The 18576-nt window shown below is 38.9% G+C and overlaps 9 protein-coding genes and 1 non-coding gene across 10 annotated transcripts; 5 read left to right on the top strand and 5 right to left on the bottom strand. All coding sequences in view use genetic code 12, as the record gives it.

Moving 5' to 3' along the window:
- Nucleotides 1-277: 277 nt before the first annotated feature.
- PVL30_001903 (uncharacterized protein) lies at nucleotides 278-1333 on the top strand (the record flags this gene model as incomplete). The annotated part of the gene is made up of 1 exon (XM_001527053.2): nucleotides 278-1333. One exon carries the CDS (start codon nucleotides 278-280, stop codon nucleotides 1331-1333), a length of 1056 nt encoding a protein of 351 aa, XP_001527103.2.
- Nucleotides 1334-1538: 205 nt separating this feature from the next.
- On the bottom strand, nucleotides 1539-3764 carry VRP1 (verprolin; the record flags this gene model as incomplete). The annotated part of the gene is made up of 1 exon (XM_001527052.2): nucleotides 1539-3764. The coding sequence occupies one exon, from the start codon at nucleotides 3762-3764 to the stop codon at nucleotides 1539-1541; it is 2226 nt and encodes a 741-aa protein (XP_001527102.2).
- A 475-nt stretch (nucleotides 3765-4239) lies between these two features.
- Nucleotides 4240-5733, bottom strand: ALG7 (tunicamycin resistance protein; the record flags this gene model as incomplete). The annotated part of the gene is made up of 1 exon (XM_001527051.2): nucleotides 4240-5733. The coding sequence occupies one exon, from the start codon at nucleotides 5731-5733 to the stop codon at nucleotides 4240-4242; it is 1494 nt and encodes a 497-aa protein (XP_001527101.2).
- Nucleotides 5734-6081: 348 nt separating this feature from the next.
- Nucleotides 6082-7128, top strand: SEH1 (epoxide hydrolase, soluble (sEH); the record flags this gene model as incomplete). The annotated part of the gene is made up of 1 exon (XM_001527050.2): nucleotides 6082-7128. The coding sequence occupies one exon, from the start codon at nucleotides 6082-6084 to the stop codon at nucleotides 7126-7128; it is 1047 nt and encodes a 348-aa protein (XP_001527100.2).
- A 9-nt stretch (nucleotides 7129-7137) lies between these two features.
- NSA1 (Ribosome biogenesis protein nsa1 (NOP7-associated protein 1)) lies at nucleotides 7138-8481 on the bottom strand (the record flags this gene model as incomplete). The annotated part of the gene is made up of 1 exon (XM_001527049.2): nucleotides 7138-8481. One exon carries the CDS (start codon nucleotides 8479-8481, stop codon nucleotides 7138-7140), a length of 1344 nt encoding a protein of 447 aa, XP_001527099.2.
- Nucleotides 8482-9840: 1359 nt separating this feature from the next.
- On the top strand, nucleotides 9841-9914 carry PVL30_001898. Its single transcript has one exon. It is a non-coding gene; the product is annotated as a tRNA-Ile (tRNA).
- Nucleotides 9915-10551: 637 nt separating this feature from the next.
- On the top strand, nucleotides 10552-11832 carry PVL30_001897 (uncharacterized protein; the record flags this gene model as incomplete). Its single annotated transcript, XM_001527048.2, has 1 exon — nucleotides 10552-11832. The coding sequence occupies one exon, from the start codon at nucleotides 10552-10554 to the stop codon at nucleotides 11830-11832; it is 1281 nt and encodes a 426-aa protein (XP_001527098.2).
- Nucleotides 11833-11859: 27 nt separating this feature from the next.
- On the bottom strand, nucleotides 11860-12792 carry TPC1 (mitochondrial thiamine pyrophosphate transporter; the record flags this gene model as incomplete). The annotated part of the gene is made up of 1 exon (XM_001527047.2): nucleotides 11860-12792. One exon carries the CDS (start codon nucleotides 12790-12792, stop codon nucleotides 11860-11862), a length of 933 nt encoding a protein of 310 aa, XP_001527097.2.
- A 414-nt stretch (nucleotides 12793-13206) lies between these two features.
- PVL30_001895 (uncharacterized protein) lies at nucleotides 13207-14112 on the top strand (the record flags this gene model as incomplete). Its single annotated transcript, XM_001527046.2, has 1 exon — nucleotides 13207-14112. One exon carries the CDS (start codon nucleotides 13207-13209, stop codon nucleotides 14110-14112), a length of 906 nt encoding a protein of 301 aa, XP_001527096.2.
- Nucleotides 14113-14326: 214 nt separating this feature from the next.
- Nucleotides 14327-18031, bottom strand: SPF1 (putative cation-transporting ATPase 1; the record flags this gene model as incomplete). The annotated part of the gene is made up of 1 exon (XM_001527045.2): nucleotides 14327-18031. One exon carries the CDS (start codon nucleotides 18029-18031, stop codon nucleotides 14327-14329), a length of 3705 nt encoding a protein of 1234 aa, XP_001527095.2.
- Between the last annotated feature and the right edge of the window lie 545 nt (nucleotides 18032-18576).

Below are 18576 nucleotides of genomic sequence, written 5' to 3'. Positions count from 1 at the left end.
TCAAATAAAAGGGACAATTTTTTTTTTTTCTTTTCTATATGTGTGTATGTGTATAGAGTAAAATGATTCTTATCTCATGTATTTTACTTTTTAAATTTAATTTTCAATTTGAATTCGGATTTGAGCTTCCTCGTTTTGCTTATTGATTTTGCGCTTTTAAATTTTCGCAAATATTTTTATTTTAATGATGTTTTTCCCAATTACTTTTTTATTACTTATTTTGTTATTTTTTTTTTTTTGCAACAAAAAACATCGCACCCTAGTCTTTGATGAAGCAATGGAGGTTGCAACGAGCAAAAGATATGGAATCACCAAGACAGAATTGCCTCCATGTTGTTTGAGGTTTCATCCCAATTATTCTAACAAACTATATATTGGGACTTATAAGCTAGAAAAAGATGGTCGTAAACATGGAAGCTTGGACTATTATCAGTTTCAATATATCGATGATAATCAATTAGAAAAACATAAAGTCTGCTTAGTGCAATCAGTTCCTACAAGCTCTGCTATTTTGGATATAAAGTTTAGTCTCAGAGACCCGACTATTTTAGTATCAGCACACTCAAATGGGCACTTGGTGGTCTGGCAAGTCGATGGAGAAAGTGGGGAATTGCTGGTCACTATGGATATTACCGTAGATGAAGATGCATTGGTCACATCGGTGTTCTTTAATCCTGCAAACTCTCTGCAAGTCTTAGTCACCATGACAAGTGGCTACCTGGCAATAGTAAACTTAGAAACCACTTCCATAACTTGGCTTGAAACACCACATACACTTGAATGCTGGACTGGGTCTTTCGGGGAGATTGGTGGCTTGCAAAATGTGGTATATACGGGTGGCGACGATTCGCAATTAATCGCCCATGATTTGAGAACATCCAACTCAATCTGGACCTTAAGGCGGGGCCACGATGCAGGGGTAGTGAGTATACTTTCCCCTTCACTGAACTGGAATGCCAATAAGGCCAACATGATATGGCTGGGATCATATGACGATCATCTTCGAGTTTGGGATTTGAGGTGTATAGATCACAACGAGATGCCGCTCATCGAAGGTATTGTACCAAAAGTTGTGCATAAGGATAACCTCAATGGCGGGGTGTGGCGTTTGATTGCCAGTCCTTTAGACAATCGAATGTTGACTTGTTGCATGTATGATGGAGCTAGGGTCATTGATGCTGAAAACCCAGAATTTGAAGTTGTAAGATATTTCAAGGGGGATCACGAGAGTATGTGTTATGGAGGTGATTGGTCTAGTTGCGGTCAGTATGTAGCAACATGCTCATTTTACGATAATGTCGTACAGCTATGGTCACCAGATGAATGCCAATAGAAACACTAGAGCAATCTTTTCTTATTTTCAGAAGAAAAAAGACAAAAAAAAAAGAATAAAGAGAAGTAGATATTATGTACGTTTACTTTTATCTAGTATTTTACTTATTCCTTTGCTTGTTTGTTTATTAATTTATTTATTTCAATTTATAAACAAAATTCTATTGATTTTAAAATCATTTGTTTTGTATCTTATCTCTTTTGAATTATGAATATAGACTCAAATCGAGAGGAACAGATGAACCACGTCCGCTTGGGTACAACTTCTCGCACAGCTCAAATCTACGTGGATTCGGCAATGCAGATGCATTAACAAACTTGAATCTTTTATCTTCGATAACAAGTTTGTGTCCTGAAGAACCTCCTGCCGAGCCATTGATAGTATAAGCCGAAGCAGATATTTTTCTCAAAGACGAACCCGCATCTTGTTTTGAGTCCAAATCATTCAACAGTGTTGTTGTAGGCTTCTTGTTGAAAATTGATCCATGTGAAAGAGAAGAAGAAGAAGGCGGTGGTGGAGGGGGAGGCGCGGATTTCTTAGGTTTAGGTGGAATCGATGGTGCTGATGGTGCTGACGGTGCAGAGGGTGCTGACGGTGCAGAGGGTGCAGAAGGTGCAGTCGTAGAAGGAGGAGGAGCAGAAGGGGGTGGTGGAGGGGTTGCACCAGAAGGTAATGGTGGTGGTGGTGGTGCTGATGATGATGATGATGTTGTTGTTGTTGTTGATGATGAAAGCGCATTGGGGTTTAATTGGGGAGGCTGCAGAGGGATTGCAGGAGCTGATTGTTTGGGTGCTGATTGTGTAGGAAGTGGTGGTATGAATGGTGTTTGAGGTGTTTGAGGCGCTGAAGGTGCTCCAGATTTTACAGATGGTTCGGACACTTTTTCGTTTTGAGTAGGGGGTAATGGTATGTTTGGAATTGGCGGGGCCATAGGTTTTGGTGCTGATTTTTTCACACTGGAATTTGAAAAGGTTTGACCATTAGATCCAGAATGTTCCTCAGTTCGTGTCGTATAAGAACTTGATCCTCCATCCACCACAAAACTCTCATCTCTTTTGGCATTGATCTCCAGGAGGAAAGGCAACGCGCCGCTTGCGATATCTGGATTGGCTTTCAGTGAAGTAGAGCTCGACGCTTTTTCAAAAGATGGCAACGATGGAGGTGCTGGGGGTGCTGGAGGTGCTGGGGGTGCTGGGGGTGCTGGGGGTGCTGGGGGTGCTGGGGGTGTCTGTGCGTTTCTGCTTGTACTCAGCGAGCCCGAGAAATTAGATGGTGTGTTACTCTTGGGTAAAGGTGGCGCCATTCCAGGTAAAGGTGGGGGTGCTGGTGGAGGAGCCAGTGAAGTCAGTGGTTTTTCCTTTGCCAATGATGGTTTTTGTCCTAGGCTTGGTGGTAATGTAGAAGGAGGGGGCGGAGGGATTGATGGAGCACTTGTGGGAGGAGCTGGGGACTTAGCAGAATGCTTCAGAGCAATTGATGTTGACACAGATGGTGGAGCAGATGGAATAGGTGGAGCATTTTGTGAATTTCCTTTATTTTGCTGGCTTGCTTTTGGTGCTGCTGAGCTGCTAGTGGTAGCCCTAGATTTAACCCCTTCAACTACATTGGACTCGTCTCGCTTAGCATTTATTTGAGCAAGAAATGGCAATCCCCCTGTAGGTAAGGCGGGTGCTGGTGGTGCCAGTGGTGCTGGTGGTGCTGGTGGTGCTGGTGGTGCCGGTGGTGTACTCAATTGACCTGGCCTTGAGCTAAATGAGGGAGGCGTTGGTGGAGGTGGTGCGGATGATGGAATTGGAGGTGGCGCAGAGGGCAAAGGAGGTGGCGCTGATGGTACAGATGATATCTCTGACATAGAACTTATTGAGCTTTTTTGTGAGTGACTCGAAGATTTAGGTCTGCTTAATGAGGGAACTTTTGGTGCTTTTGGTGGTGGTACGGGAATCGTTCCTGGTCTCTGTGAAGGTAATTTTGGAGTTGTAGTAGGGTGTTGGTCGGGCTTGCTGGGTCTTGATGTAGGCATAGATGGTGGAAGTCCTGAAGGGATCTTTGGAGCCGATGAAGGAATTACATTTGCTCGATTGTCAATATGCTTCAATTTGGGAACTCCACCAGCAAAAATGTCTCCCAACTGCGGAGCACCATGTGGGATAGACGGTGCTGGACCCCCGATAGAGGAGCTTTGATTAGAATTACCACCAGACGAAAGAGGGGCGGCAACTGAAACCGATGTTTTGCCTTCAATCATTGGTTTGGATTTGTCCACTGTGACTGCCTTCTTCAATTTTGCCCCTTTCCTGATGTCACCAAGCAAAGCATCTCTTCCTGGAGTTATACTTGGTGGCGGCGGTGGAGCTGATGATGCAGAAGACATTAATGAAGGGCCACCACCAGGTGGAGGTGGTGGCGGTGGAGGGGGAGGTGGAGCAGCCATTTTTTATGTAGTAATGTTGTTTATATGAATGAGGACTTTCAACAGTGGGTTCAAACTTGAGCTTGAATTTGAATTAGATTAACGTAATCGATCAGCACTCAATTTTTGTGTCATGAAGTTGAGGCAGTAATTTATTGACGGGGAAGAAGAAACAAGGTAGCGCGTACTGAAAAGAGGAAATCTTAATAAGGCTACAAATTGGGATACCAAATTGAGTACAATGTTTATATAAGCTTAGGGTTTACCAACCAATTGTTAAATTAATTTAAATCTTACACTCTATTCTACAAAATTTGTATCTATTTCCGCTTCCGTGTCTCTGGCTATACCTCTGTGCGTCTCTGTATCTATGTCTGTTTTCCATTTTCCATTTTTGTTGCTGTTGCTGCTGCTGCTGCTGCTGCTTCTGTTCCATTTTTTATTTTTGCTTACTTACTTTTTTCCTTCTTTTTAATCTATTCTTTTTTTAATCTACTTATTTTACACCCCATGTCAAGTTATCATATCCAAAGAGCCAAGGTCCAACAGTATGTCTTACGACAATCATCAGCACCCCAATTACAAACTGAATTGCGAGAATTAACATGCATAATTTGTCTTCCCTCATGGGTCCAAACCAAACCAAGATAAGATTTATAATTGTCATATTGCTAAATTGTACAACTTTTCCATTTTGTTTTGGGTCACGTACCAATTTGACCATCTTTAAACGTCCCAAAGTGTTCAAAATCATTTTGCTGATAACGGTTTCCTTTTTTAGCTCACCAAAACTTGGATACATTAGTCCATTACTTGAGTCGAATTTTGGCAAGCGGTGTCTTGGACATGGCACAATGTGAAACAATTGTGGAACTGAATACAAAAAGTTCAAAATCTGTGGTACTAGAAATATAACTAACGTCTTTGAGAAGTGACCAAGGATACCAACAATTGCGAAAACCATGCCGCTGAAATAACAATAAGTGTCTCCTACAAACACCTTTGCTGGGAACCAATTGTAACGCAAAAGTGCTAGTGACACTCCCAAAAATGGAAGGATGAATATGACCGAGAATAGATGAGAATCGTGTGCCGCTTGCGATATACCTGGGGATAACAAATAGCAAAAATCATTGATCAAAAATATGATTGCCAAAACCACCGACTGGCCAACCTCTAATCCATTGATACCTGCTAAAATATTGATTGAGTTTGGGGAGAAAATCGAAATGGCCGACATGTAAAAGTAGTAGAATATTCCCAAATCGATCAACTTTGGTGCGTCCGAGGGGATTTCGTAGTCTGTTTGTAATGTTCTAAAAGAAAGACCTGTTATGCAAGTCACCAAGTGGTTCAGGTATTTAACAATTGTGTTCAAAACGTCCAAGAAGAAAGACCCCAACGCATTATCCGTAACAAATTTGGGAACCACTACAGAGGTGACACTGAAATCGACATAGTAAACAATCAAAAGCGGCAACGAGGCTATGGCGGGAAGAAAAAATTTGTGTCTCCAACGAATATCAAATAAGTCATCTAGTAAACCAAGCATAGTCGTGCTTTGTAAGCACAAGACCGCACTCAAGTATTCGGCCAATTTGTTATGTGGAAACAAATTATTATTCTTCACCGATTGGTATTGATTTCGATAATTTTCCGTCATAACTTCATCGTTGGCCAACGAGCCAAAGGAAACAAGGTATTTAAAGAAAATGAATGGGATAAGTGCAAACATCAAAAGAAGGTAGGTTGCTGCAGCTACTAGCCCCATGCTTTCGGGAATTGTAGGAACAGGTGCTTTTTTGGACAAATCTTTGCCATGTAATCCAATCTTGATGAAACTCGGACCAACTTTGGGGATCAAATGTCGTGTCACCACGAAACCGATGATGGAGAATGCCACCAGTGTTCGCACTGGACTATTTGGCTCGATAGCCGCAACTGCTCCTAGAAGCAAAGATAAATTCACTATAGTGCTGCAGCCGATCATTAAAAGAAGGAAAAAGAAAAAGGTTGGTATATAAGTGAATAAATGAATAAGTAAATAAATAAATAGATCTGACTTGGTTTTCAATTAATTGGTGCAGTGGTAAGGAATGGAGAGGAGAGGAGTTTGGGAGAGGAATGGAATTAGTTTTTGGTTAATAAAGATTTATACTCTAGAGAAGAGAAAGCGCGACGCAATTTCAATATTTTGATTAAAATCCCATTCTTTTTTGTCTCGCTTCGTGTACGTTGTTGCGGCGACTTTTACACTGATTAAAGTTTATCCAAAAGAGAACTGCCAGCACGCTTATACACAGATACACTTATAGACACGCTTACAAACCAAACTGCAATGAAACCATTCATTACGGGTCATGAGGAGTTGATTCACGATATCAAATACGACTTTTACGGTAAGACAGTAGCTACTGCATCTTCCGACCAACATATTAAAGTTTTCGATTTAGACCCTGCAACGTCGTCTTGGATTTTGAATGATCTGTGGAAAGCCCATGACTCGCTGGTGGTGAAGCTCTCGTGGGCACATCCCGAATTCTCTAGCTCGAGGATATTGGCATCCTGCAGCTTTGATAGAACTGTTAAAATATGGCAAGAACAGACCGAGGAAATGCCTGGAAGTGGACGACGATGGGCGAGGTTGGCTACTTTGAATGACTCAAGAGGACCTATATATGATGTAACATTTGCGCCGAATCATTTAGGGTTGAAGTTTGGCTGTGTGGGAAGCGATGGTGTTTTTAGAATATATGAATCATTGGAGCCAAATGACTTGACCGTTTGGAGCCTCACAGTCGAGATCCCCATTTTGAACCACCAATTACCTGCAAAAAGTTTACAGAGCAGTTTCAGAGTTGAATGGTGTCCTTCAAAGTTTACAACTACTGAAAAGTTTGTGGTTGTTGCACTAGATCAAGGTTTTATCTACAGAAACGTTACAAAACTGGAAGAGAATGATAAGGATACTGGTTGTGATAAAAAATACGTTAAAGTATGTGCTCTTCCAGAGCATAATGGTCTCATCAGATCAGTTAGCTGGGCACCTTCGATGGGCAGAAGTTACCATCTCATTGCCACAGGGTGTAAAGACGGATTTGTGCGGATTTTTAAAGCTACTGAAACAGCGCATGCCGAGGGTACGGGGAACGGTGGAGAGATTAAGCTAGAGACTCTTGCGAAATTAGGCGACCACAAAAAGGAGGTTTGGAGAGTAAATTGGAATATGACAGGTACTATACTTTCTTCTGCAGGTGATGATGGAAAATTGAGGCTATGGAAGTGTAACTACTTAAGTGATTGGAAATGTATGAGCGTGATCAACACCAGTAACCAATCCGATAGCCGAGGTATGGAAGGAGATGCAGACAAGCCCCTAAATTAAAATGTATAATCAAACTTTTTGTTTTTTGTCCAATTGACTCCACATTTCGTTATCCTCTTCTTCTTCGTCACGTTTACGTTTTTGCTCTTCCTCATTTTCTTCGTCTTCATCGTCAATAATTATTAATGAGCTCACTTCAACTCCCAAGTAAACTTTTGCAAGGATTTGTCTTGATTCAACATCAAACACACGAAGATATCTATCAAGCCCTGCAAATGCTACGATACCTTCGTATACTTGCTGTGCCAAAGTGGCACCAGTGTTGCCCCCAGTATATTTACCTAAAAGTTTTGGCACTGGTTTAATGATATCTCCTGCTGATGCTGAATTGGTCTTGAAAGCTTTGTCATCAATGATATCAAGCGAATATTTGGCCATGAGATTTTGAGTGTCGGTCAAGACAACTTCAGTCTCTTTGTCGTTACCAAACAGCAAAGTGAGGATTGGGGTTGTCGATACTGGATAATCTTTAACGGGTTTACGACCATGTTTTGTATCATATATACGCAATTGGCCATATCTGGTAGACGTGATAAGTTTGTATTGTCCATTAGTAACATTGTTTGTGAAAAAAAGTATATTTGTAATCCAAATGGGAACTCTTAAATTCAAATGGTCATTACTAACGTTCTTTGCCTTAAATAAAATTTTCGGTACAAATGCCGATTTATAATCTTTTTTAAATATCTTGCTGTTTACTGACGAATTGTAAAGTTCTGCAATCTGAAGGTCAGTTTCCTTTCCGCCAAATGCCACCACATTTTCCTGCTCTGGGTGAATAGCAAAGGCGTTGAGGTGAGTGCATCCGGGCAAGTGCAATAATAATGGTTCAAAGGAGAAGTCACCAACATAAACGAGGTAAACCTTGCCTGACTCGTACGCTACAAGCACACTATCCAATTTTTCACACTTCTGCAATGCTATAGGTCGATCGTTCATACTGACTGGGAGTTTGAATTCGTGCAAGAATTTGAATCTTTCCTCGACATACCCAGCTACTTCTTCAATATTTTCTTTGGAGTTTGTTGACTCTGATTCCACTTTCAAACTTGATTTTTGTTCCTTGTCGGACTTTGATCCGTTTCCTTCCTGCTTTTCTTGCGGTTTCATAGCAACATCGTTTTCCTCATAGTCATAAATCGACAACGTTCCACCTAACCTGGATGCTATAAAATATTGATAATTATAATTGATCAAATGTATGATCCTAGTTTTGTAATTTGATTTTGGTAGATTCATGCAATTTTCGATCAGATCCGGCTGTGTAGCATCTTTCTTCGAAGTATCTGTTCCTCTTTTAAAACTACAGAGTTTTGCTGCTCCTGTATCATCGCATGTCGTGAGAACCTTCATCTTAGTCTTTTATGTTGTTGTTGTTTTTGTTGTTGTTGTTGTTTTTGTTTTCTTGTTGTTGTTGTTGTTGTTGTTGTTGTTGTTGCTGTTGTTGTTGTTGTTGTTGTTGTTGTTGTTGCTACTGTTGTTGTTGTTGTTGTTGTTGTTGTTGTTGTTGTTGTTGTTGTTGTTGTTGTTGTTGTTGTTGTTGTTGTTGTTGTTGTTGTTGTTGTTGTTGTTGTTGTTGTTGTTGTTGTTTTCTTGTTGTATTGTATTTTATTTTATTTTCCCTATCAAACAAGAAAGAAAGAAAAATCCAATGAGATACGATTGATGGAGTATTGGTAATGGAAGTCGTAGTGTGCAATTTTTGTAGTGGTGGTACTTTTTTAAAAGAAATTTAATTGTATCGCGCGCATCTCATTCCTGTTCTCGAACTCATCTCTTTCAATTGACGCTACCTCCTTGTGTTTTGCAACCATGACTCTATTTATACACCACTCGTGTCCTTCCCAAATGTTCTGTAGCAATGATTCGGATCCAATTTTTTAATAAAAATTATGTACATGAATTACAGTTAAGTATGTGGTTCGCCAGATTTATCTGATAGAAAAAGTGGTTTTAGTTCAGTAAACCAAAAAAAAAAGAAAAGAAAGTTGACTAGCATCGATTACTTAGTCAAAATCAGCACAAAATTATTTTACATCCAGATTTATTCATGTGAAAAAGAAACCAATTTCTTAACTTTTTTTTGATATTGATTTTTTAACATTGGAAACATTTTAAAGTTTTATTAATTTTTTCATTTTTTCATTCTTTAATTCAGCAATTCCCTTTTTCTAGAAACTTGGTAATCATTCATTTTTCATATTTAATTGAAAGTCTAGTTTATATTGGAACTCGCAGAAAAGTTTCGTATGAAAAACTCAATTATGTTTTTATTTCTTTCTTTCTTCCAGATTTATCATATTTTTTTTTTAAGTGACAAATGTATCTTATATTATTCTATCTACAACGCTTTATCAATATGGGTGTGATGTTTTTATTTAAAAAGCTATCAAACTCTTAGTCAAGAATAACTAAATTAATTTCTTAAGAGTAAAAGTCCATCATTTATATTTAGAATATGTTCACAATATTATAGAGGACTTAGACCACTAGCAAATTCAAATATCAACTAACTCCAATGTAGTCTCAGTATAGCTATACCACAGCATTATAATTTCACTTTCGTTGGTCTCACCATGATTCACTGCTTTCATGGTGAAAAGAAAAATAAACAAATAGAATATAAAACAATTCAACACTGATACTTTGGTGAATTATCTGATATATTCAATTACTTGTAAATTACAAAGGAACTTTTTTGGCAACGTAAAAGGTCCCTTGGCCCAGTTGGTTAAGGCGTGGTGCTAATAACGCCAAGATCAGCAGTTCGATCCTGCTAGGGACCATTTGTTTTTTTGTAACTTTTTTCTTTATCTTTAACAAGATTTCTCGGTCACATTTTCCGTGTGTATCCAACCTTTAATTTTTTTTGGATTATTAGGATTCATTTGCGTTTATTTCATATTCATCATTTTTTAGATCTTAGCGAAATGCTTATTCGACCACTATCAAGCTTTCTTCTTTTCTAAGCCTAGCCTCCTTACTTAGTTTGTTTTTTCTTTTTTTTTTTTTTTACTAAGAGATTTGGACTTTTTACATTTTGGTGTGTGTATGTGCGTGTGTCGTTTTTTTTTTTTTCCTTTTGTTTTGTTCTGCAGATTGTAGAACGAATCTTTCATCGGTTATCATCCCCACAATCCACTATTAATGCGCGTCAACTCTTGTTTTTCCCACTAATGAATTATCCTATTGATTTCGGAAAATTGGTAATTTACTTTGTAATTTCAATTACAACCACTGGGACAGATACGTCCACTACTACTGCTACTGCCACTGTTACCACTACTGCCACTGTTACTATTACTGCTACTGCCACTGCTAGTACTATTGCTCTTGTTTCTACTTTTGTTCCTGCTTTGACCAAAAGTACTACCGAAAATGCCTCTTGCACTTTTGGAAACGACAATTGCTTTTGACAATTACATGAAGAGCTATGTTGGGAAATTAAACGATACTACACAGTTTTATTCCAACTTGAATTGGACATACATCAAACAGGTGACTGAAGCAGATAATATCGATTTAATAAAACTAAAGGTGGATGAGTTCTATGATGAATGGTTACAGACACAATTTGATCATTTATTAGTGGGAAATCCAAGCACCAAGAATTTTGGGTCTACTATTGATGATCAAGTCCGGAATCTTATTCTCAAGATGAATCTAAAACCTTTTGAACAATCTTATACCACCGCAACTGGTATTGCTCCTGATTCATATGAAAATAGAGAAGACGGTAACATTAAGAAAAATGCCACGAATGAAAGTGTTAATATTGACATTGATACTGATACCAATGGCGGCGTCAATGGCGGCGTCAATGGCGACATCAACTGCAAAGAGAGTAACATCAAACACGGTCAAAAGTATTTTCGAGTCCCAGATTTAACAAAAAAACAGCGTAGACTTTCCCTTGATCTTATACAACAGCAACGACCATTTAGTAAAGGTGATAAATTGAGTGCGTCTGCTGCACCCGAAACCTCAACTGTAAATGTCCTTGCTACCACATCAGCATCACAAGACTCTAAGCTCAAACAAAAGGCAAAAGTCAAGTCCAAATTTGATCTTCCTTTTCATCATAACTCCGCCAAATTATCATCAAGACAAAATGGACCTGGTAAGCGGCGAACATCCATGGTCAGCGAGAAATTGCCGAAATACATCCAGAGTCAGTTACGAGCACAGCGACCCCTTCAAAAGATAACCCCTAAACCATCAATGCAACCAATTGGTACTATTGTAAAGAGGAAACAATCTCAATTGAACCCACTAAAGACGTTGGGCTTTCAACCAAAATCAAATATGAAACTCCCTTCAAATCATCCAAGCCTTCAGTCAACAAATACTCCAGCAGATACTTCAGCACAAACTTCAGCAGATACATCTTACCTGGACCGCGGAGTGCGTTATAGTACCATAGAAGATGATTATTATGGGGGAGCAGAAGACGAAGAGGAATATATACTGCCGAATCTGCTTGCGAGACTATATGGGTTACAATTTGAAGAACGAGAGGAATACAAAAATGGCGTTACCGATACCGAGGGTGAAGGTCAAGAAGAGGAAGAAGAAGCAGAGGAGGAAGATGACGAATACGGAGAAGGAACTGCTTCATATCTGAATGTCAGTGCAGTGCTGACTACAAAAGAAATAGGGGAGGAGAATAACAAAGACGATGGCGATTATTTATTCAAAATCTAAAATTTAAAGGTCCAATTGAATTGGGTATTAAACAAGTGGCTTTGACAGTCGGTAATGACGGGTTGCTGATATAACATACTCGTAGGTCCACAATGATATGGCGCTCGTTGGAGCTGTCTTTAGTATACTCACACCATAACCTCTGTATAGTCCCAATACACCTTCACGACTTACAATGTTCATGAAAATACGTAGCGAGCTTTTGTATTTTGTACCGTACACCTCAGAGTATATTTGACACCGCTTTCGCAAAGTATCTAGAGGGAAAGTTATGCCTTTTGACGTTGCCCCAGCAACGAACCCACAAATCCCCTCAATAAATGGAACATGCTTGTATTCTGATGAAAACTCTCTGGCTAATTCGTATGACCAGAACATAAGTCCCGTTGTTGAAGCAACAGATATCATTGCCGGCCGTATCCCAGCAAACAATCCTGAAATACCCTCTGCGTGTAAGATTTTGCGGAATGTTCCAGTCATTGATAAAAGATTCTTCTTTTTGTTTGCAACAAGCCTGGTTCGTAAAAGATCAAAGGGATAAGTTGTTAGAGTGCTTGCTATACCAGCTCCAACACCAGCCAACAACGAGTGGACCGAAGAGGGCATAACAATGCTATAGTCTTTCTCCATCTGGGATAAGCTTTTGCTCAAAGCCGAATATGTAGTGAACTGGACTGCTCCATACATTACATAAAGAATCTCTGCGGGGACATTGCCCTTCCAAAGTGCAATCACTCCTTCATTTTTCAAAAGGTCTTTGACAACGTTTAATGCCGATACTTTCTGCGTATGTGGGTGCTTGTGCGACTTTGTTTGTAGTTGCAACCGTATCTTTATGGTATCTAGTGGAGCAGTTATTGCTCGAGCTACGCCCCCTGATACTGAACCTGCAAATAGCGATTCGTAAGGAGACACATCAGACCCTCGTTTTAAATGGTCCTCTCTATGCTTGCTTGACATTCAACAGTTTCTTTCATATATTGACAAGAATCGTGATGACTTGATTTTGATGCTTGTAGTAGAATTACTAAAAACAATATCGCGCTTCAAACACATACATACACACACACACACACTCTCACTCTCTCTTTCTCTTTCTCTCCCTTGGCTTGTTTGACACTTTTTACTAAGTGGCGGAGATAAATTACCGAAAAGTAAAGTTATTCCGCGACGCGTTGCTTTAATTGCACTTTCAAATTTGGGTTTCTTTTCCTCTCCTCCTTTGTATTTTTTTTTTATTGTCTTTTTTGATAAAAGCTATAAGCGGATTATATTGCCAAAAAAAAAAACAGAAGAGAAAATAAATTAGACATAAATTAAAGAATAGGACTATCGTCTTTTTAATTTTTTTAATTTTCTTCATAATTTGCTCATATGATCACTAAACAGTCAACAGACAAACTACTACGTACATTCAAAGCAATAGAACATGTCTTACAGCTACACTTTGCAACTTCTGTGACAAATCCGTCACTCGTAAAGATTTTACAACAAGCGACAGAGCTTTTGGGGAGAAAAGTTGAGGTGAAGGAAGTACAGCAAATCCTTACTGTTGTTTCGGCTTATTCATTGCCTATTGTAGATGGAGATCTCACTATAAAACTAGAGGAGATTGGTCAGAATCGAATAGCAGTTTTTGGAGATAAGGTACAATTATATGTGGAATCGCATCCAGAACAGCTGGGATTCCCACAGTTGGAATTGTCAAAAGTAACTACGCAAAGCTCGACGCCCTCGTCTTCGCCGCAAAAGGTTGTCAAACCAACTAAATTTCAATCAGCAAATACTTCACCATCCAAATCCAGGAGTCCGACAAAAATTGGCCGGTTTGACGACTTAAAAAATGCAAGGTCAAAGTTTCAATTTACCGAAAAGGATGCCAAGGTGGAAAGTGCAAAGAGTGATGGCCTCTCTTTACTTGAAAGAATCCGGCTAAAAGAACAACGAAATGCAAATTTAAAAAATTCAGCCATGAGTCCCGAAATGAAGTACCAGCAATATTTGTTTGGTAAAATCCATGTTGTTTACGACGCCGTATATCATCTTTTGGGGGAACAACTGGAACTAGAACAGAAACTGCAGAGGACGTTTGCTATGAGCCAAGTGGAGCAAATTGTGATGGATACCTTGGATCATCCAATGGGCAAGAATGAAATTTACGATACCATAAAGCTTCTTGCACAGAAGCTTAGTAAATTTGTTGTCGTTGAAAAGAATGATGTTCGAATATTGAAAGTTTCCAACTTGAACAGGGAAGTTGATCTTGCGCAGTTTAAATGAAGAAAATAAAATCATCATCATCTTTATGAACAATAACAACAAGAACAACAAAACAATAAAAATTTGAAATAGAAAGAGGAACAATAAAGATGCTCACAGAGCATTCATTGCAGATGAATATAACGAGTAATGATAAGTACTTAGAAAAAAAATAATTAATCTATAAATTCTAATTTGCTACAATAGTTGCATCTTCTTGTATTTACTCCTCCCTCTACTTCTTCTCATCTCCATCAGCATCAGCATCAGCATCATCATCAGCATCATCATCTCTTAAAGCAATATCAGCTGGTTTGGAGTTCATGAAAAAATGTTTCAAGACATTTTCAATAAGCCATGTGGCGCTTAAATCCACAGCAATAGCAGCTGTAAGCTTGATTTTGAAATCAGTGCTCATTGGAACAAATTGCATTTGCTCGTTTATCTCAGGGATAAACTCGGTGGATCCACAAAATGTCAATGCAGCAACCCCCAACAAACCATAGTACATACCCTTATTATCAGATATACTCTCTCTGAATGGCAATCCAATATAGTTCACAGCAAAAGTAGAGACTTGCTGTGCCAATTGCAACAAGAACATACCAGTATTTAACAACGAAGGGTTAAACTTTTTCTCCAAATCGATACTTGGCTCTTTTGGCTCCACGATATAAATTTCACGTGTAATGTAGACCAAGGTAACGATATGAATAAAGAACTGGCCAAGTATCGAGCCCATAATGTAAATGTTGAAAATTCCATCTTGTGGTCTCTGCTTTGACAATTTTTCCAAAGGCTTACCTCTTGAGATTGAAAAGAAACATACCGATAATAAGATACCAGAGATTGTTGCTTGCCCATCACCAAACTTCATACCAGCCAAATACAAGACTGAAAGTGAATAGGAAGAAATCAAACAGTTCAAAGCCAAAATCTTGTACATTTGGATGGTCGAAATCAAGGCACATCGACCTTGGCGAATCAAATGAGTGACTGCACTAACATTGGCCAACTTTGAAGTGAATGGAGCAGCAACCGAGGCATCACCCAATTTTAATGTTGGCACCTCATCCTCTGCTTCAGCATCGTTCAATGCACCCATAATAGCATCTGCAAACTTGCCACCATCAGTTGGAACATTCTTGTTTTGCCCTGGTGGAGGAATAACAATAGGTTGTTTCATTGCAGCAGCAACAGCTGCCTTCATATCATCAGTGATTGTAACACCCTTCTTTTCCATAGCTTCCAAGTACTTTGGGTTATTTTGACCAGGTGGGTACAAGTGCGCAATAATAGGTGGAACTGGTGGAGGTGGTTTACCCCAATTGATAAAGAGCTGCGATTGTTTTTCATAAACTTTTTTGGTCGCTTCAATTTTCCTATTTTCGATAAGTTTCTTCATTCCTTCTTCAGTACCATTCAAAAGTGCAACACCAATGTTGGCTTGTTTTAATGCACCAACATCATTAGTACCATCACCACACATCAATGTATTATATCCTGCATCTTTCAAAGAAGTCAAAATAAATTCCTTTTGCGTTGGAGAAACTCTAGCATAGATCCAAGTCTTTTTAATCAAATCCAAAAGTTGAGCATGGCCACTCAATTTACTGAGAGCAAAACCGGTAAGACAGATATCGTGTTTGGCCAAGCTAGCAAAATCAATCTTGCCTTCAACATTGAATGGAATTACAACAGTCTCATTGACATTTCTCCAAACTAAATCAGCATCTTTTTCAGCAATATGGTGTTCCTCTGGTGCATCCAAAATCAAAACATCCTTTGTAGTGATCGCAACTTCCTTGGCAACATGACAAGCAGTTAATGCATTATCTCCAGTAATCATTATCGAACGGTGAGATGACTCATTCAACATCTTGATAGTTTCAATAGCATCATCCTTAAGCGGACAGTGGAACACGATAAACCCAGCAAAATGCAAGTCAGACTCAATTTGTTCTCTTTTGGCCTTATTCACATTAACATTGGTATCCAAATACTTGTAAGCAAGAGCCAAAACACGCGATCCAGCTCTAGTAAATGATTTGTAGATGTCTTCATAGTTCTCTGGCGCATCAATCACCATCTTTCTAATTGTTTCAGGTGCTCCCTTGGCAGCAACAAAGTTCTTATTAGGCAAAGTGTTGATTGATGAAATGGTAGAAGATCTCTTAAGGGCACTTGAGAATTGGAAACGACGCAAAATGTGAATCTTTTCAGTTTTGTTTCCATTTTTCTTTGATTCTCTTTCCACAACATCATTGTTTCCCACGGTCCAGTGGGCAGCCTTGAGAGTTGCCTGTTCCATTGGGTCACCAACGACATCACCGTCATCCAATCTAACCAAGGCATGGGCAGAACCCAATACATACGAAGTAGTCTCGGGGGCTTCCTCGGCTTTGTAAAGATGGTGGATATCATCATTTTTGAAGCCGGCTAAACCTTCGAATACCAAGTCTTCAGCAGTTAATGTACCAGTCTTGTCAAAACAACATACATCGATTCTTCCAGCCAAGGGGATTCTAAAAGGTTCGGTACAGTAGACGTAATACTTTTGTAATTTTGATAACGATGAGTTGACAGCCATGGTTAATTCCATTGGTAATTCCGGTGGCACAACTGAAGTAATAACAATTATACAATCCAAAATCAATTTGGATTGGATTCTTCCCATTCTTGTTCCCTCAACCCATACATACCAGGATGCAGCGATTGCAAAGACCAACAAAAACAATATAAACATAAATGCTTCTTTGTTGCCAACAGAGACACGTTCACTTGAAAAGATCATCATACGGACCAATGAACCTTGCGATGTTTCAAACCCAGTCTTTGTAACAACCGCAAAAGCACCAGCATCTGGTGCAATAGGGACAATTGGATTTTCAGGTTTGGTAACTTGCAACGCCATTGTACCACCGTGCAAGATTGAATTTTTGTCAAATCCTTCAGGTTGCAAGTCATCGTCAGCTGGTCTAAGTTTAACAGATTCTTTCAATAATGGGGTTGATTCACCGGATAACATAGCTTCATTAACAATTGCAGTTCCATCCACTAACAACAAGTCACATGGTAATGCACTATCTTCATTAGTTCTTGTGATTGAGACCAAATCGCCAGGTAACAAGTTTGAAGTTGAGATTTTTTGCCATTTCCCATCTCTGTGCACGTAAATTTCATAGGGTTTGATTCCCATACTTTGAAACTCAGCCATTGTAGTTCTTCTTTGGAAGACGGTTGTCATTTCAAATGAAACCAACATGAATAGGGAGAAGAGGGAGTAGTACCATTGCTCATCCATACACCAAAGTGCCACACAGAATATTTGAAAGACAAAGAAGGGGGCCACTGCGTGTTCTTTGAACAATTCCAAAAAAGTAGGAATTGGAATGTCAAATTTGTTCAAACCATAGTTTCTAATACTTTTTTCCAAATCCCCAGACAAGCCCTTGGTAGTTTGGTATACTTTGAGTTTGGGCATGTTATCAAATACAAACTCAGGTGGTGAGAATTTTTGCAATTCAGGGTGGTAGAGGTATCTCCTCTTTTGGAAAAGAAAACTGATTTGTTTCTCACCATCGTGGAAAGTTTCACGGTTGATACGGCTGATTTCTCCGATACCTGCGTTTGGTGCAGGGGTGATTTTGATGAACTCGGCGTTTTGGATCTTGTCTACTTTATTGTAGTTGAATTTTGAATTGATATCCTGGTTCCAATAAGGCATCAACCAAAATAACAAGTTTAACGACACAATGGCAATCGTGTAGACAAAGGTCCATTCTTTCCCAACAAAGTATTTATCATAGTGGTTGAAATATAACTGGAGATAGATTGGATATATAATGGAAAAGGGCCACACGTATGGTCTAAGGAAGAGTGGTTTGGAGACCAAGAGCTCTGCCTCTTTTATGCCCAGACTTGCAACAATGTCAGACATGGTGGGTCAGACTGTTTAGATATTGTTGATCTGTTGATCCTGTTTTTTGTTTTTTTTTTTTGTTTATTTTCAAGCAAGAAGAATAGAAAACAGAAATAGGATCAGGAATGAAAAGATAGGCAAAAGGAAAAGACACGTAATTTTGCCTTGAAAACCCAACTTTCTTGTATTTGGTATGTAGTTTTGATTTTTCTTTTTCCTTTTTTTTTTTTTTTTCTTCCAAATCGGATAGTCATAACTTAAAGACAGAGAGTGAGAGAGGGAGAGGGAGAGAGAGAGAGAGAGAGAGAGAGAGAGAGAGGGAGAGAGAGAAAATGCGACCGAAATTGCCATTGTAAATTTTCCAGCATCGTGGGAGTTTACAAAAAAAATATAAAAAATATAAAAAATATAAAAAATATAAAAAATATAAAAAATATAAAAAATATAAAAAATATAAAAAATAAAAAAAATTTGTAAGCACTAATTTTCGTTCTCTTGGTCCTTTTATATTTCTCGTTTCTCGTTTCCCTTTTGCCTTTTCTTTCGGGTTTATGCGCCGTTGA

Source organism: Lodderomyces elongisporus, chromosome 2, assembly GCF_030384665.1.
Source record: "Lodderomyces elongisporus chromosome 2, complete sequence".
Lineage (NCBI taxonomy): Eukaryota > Fungi > Ascomycota > Pichiomycetes > Serinales > Debaryomycetaceae > Lodderomyces > Lodderomyces elongisporus.
This window is presented reverse-complemented; position numbering and strand designations above follow the sequence as displayed.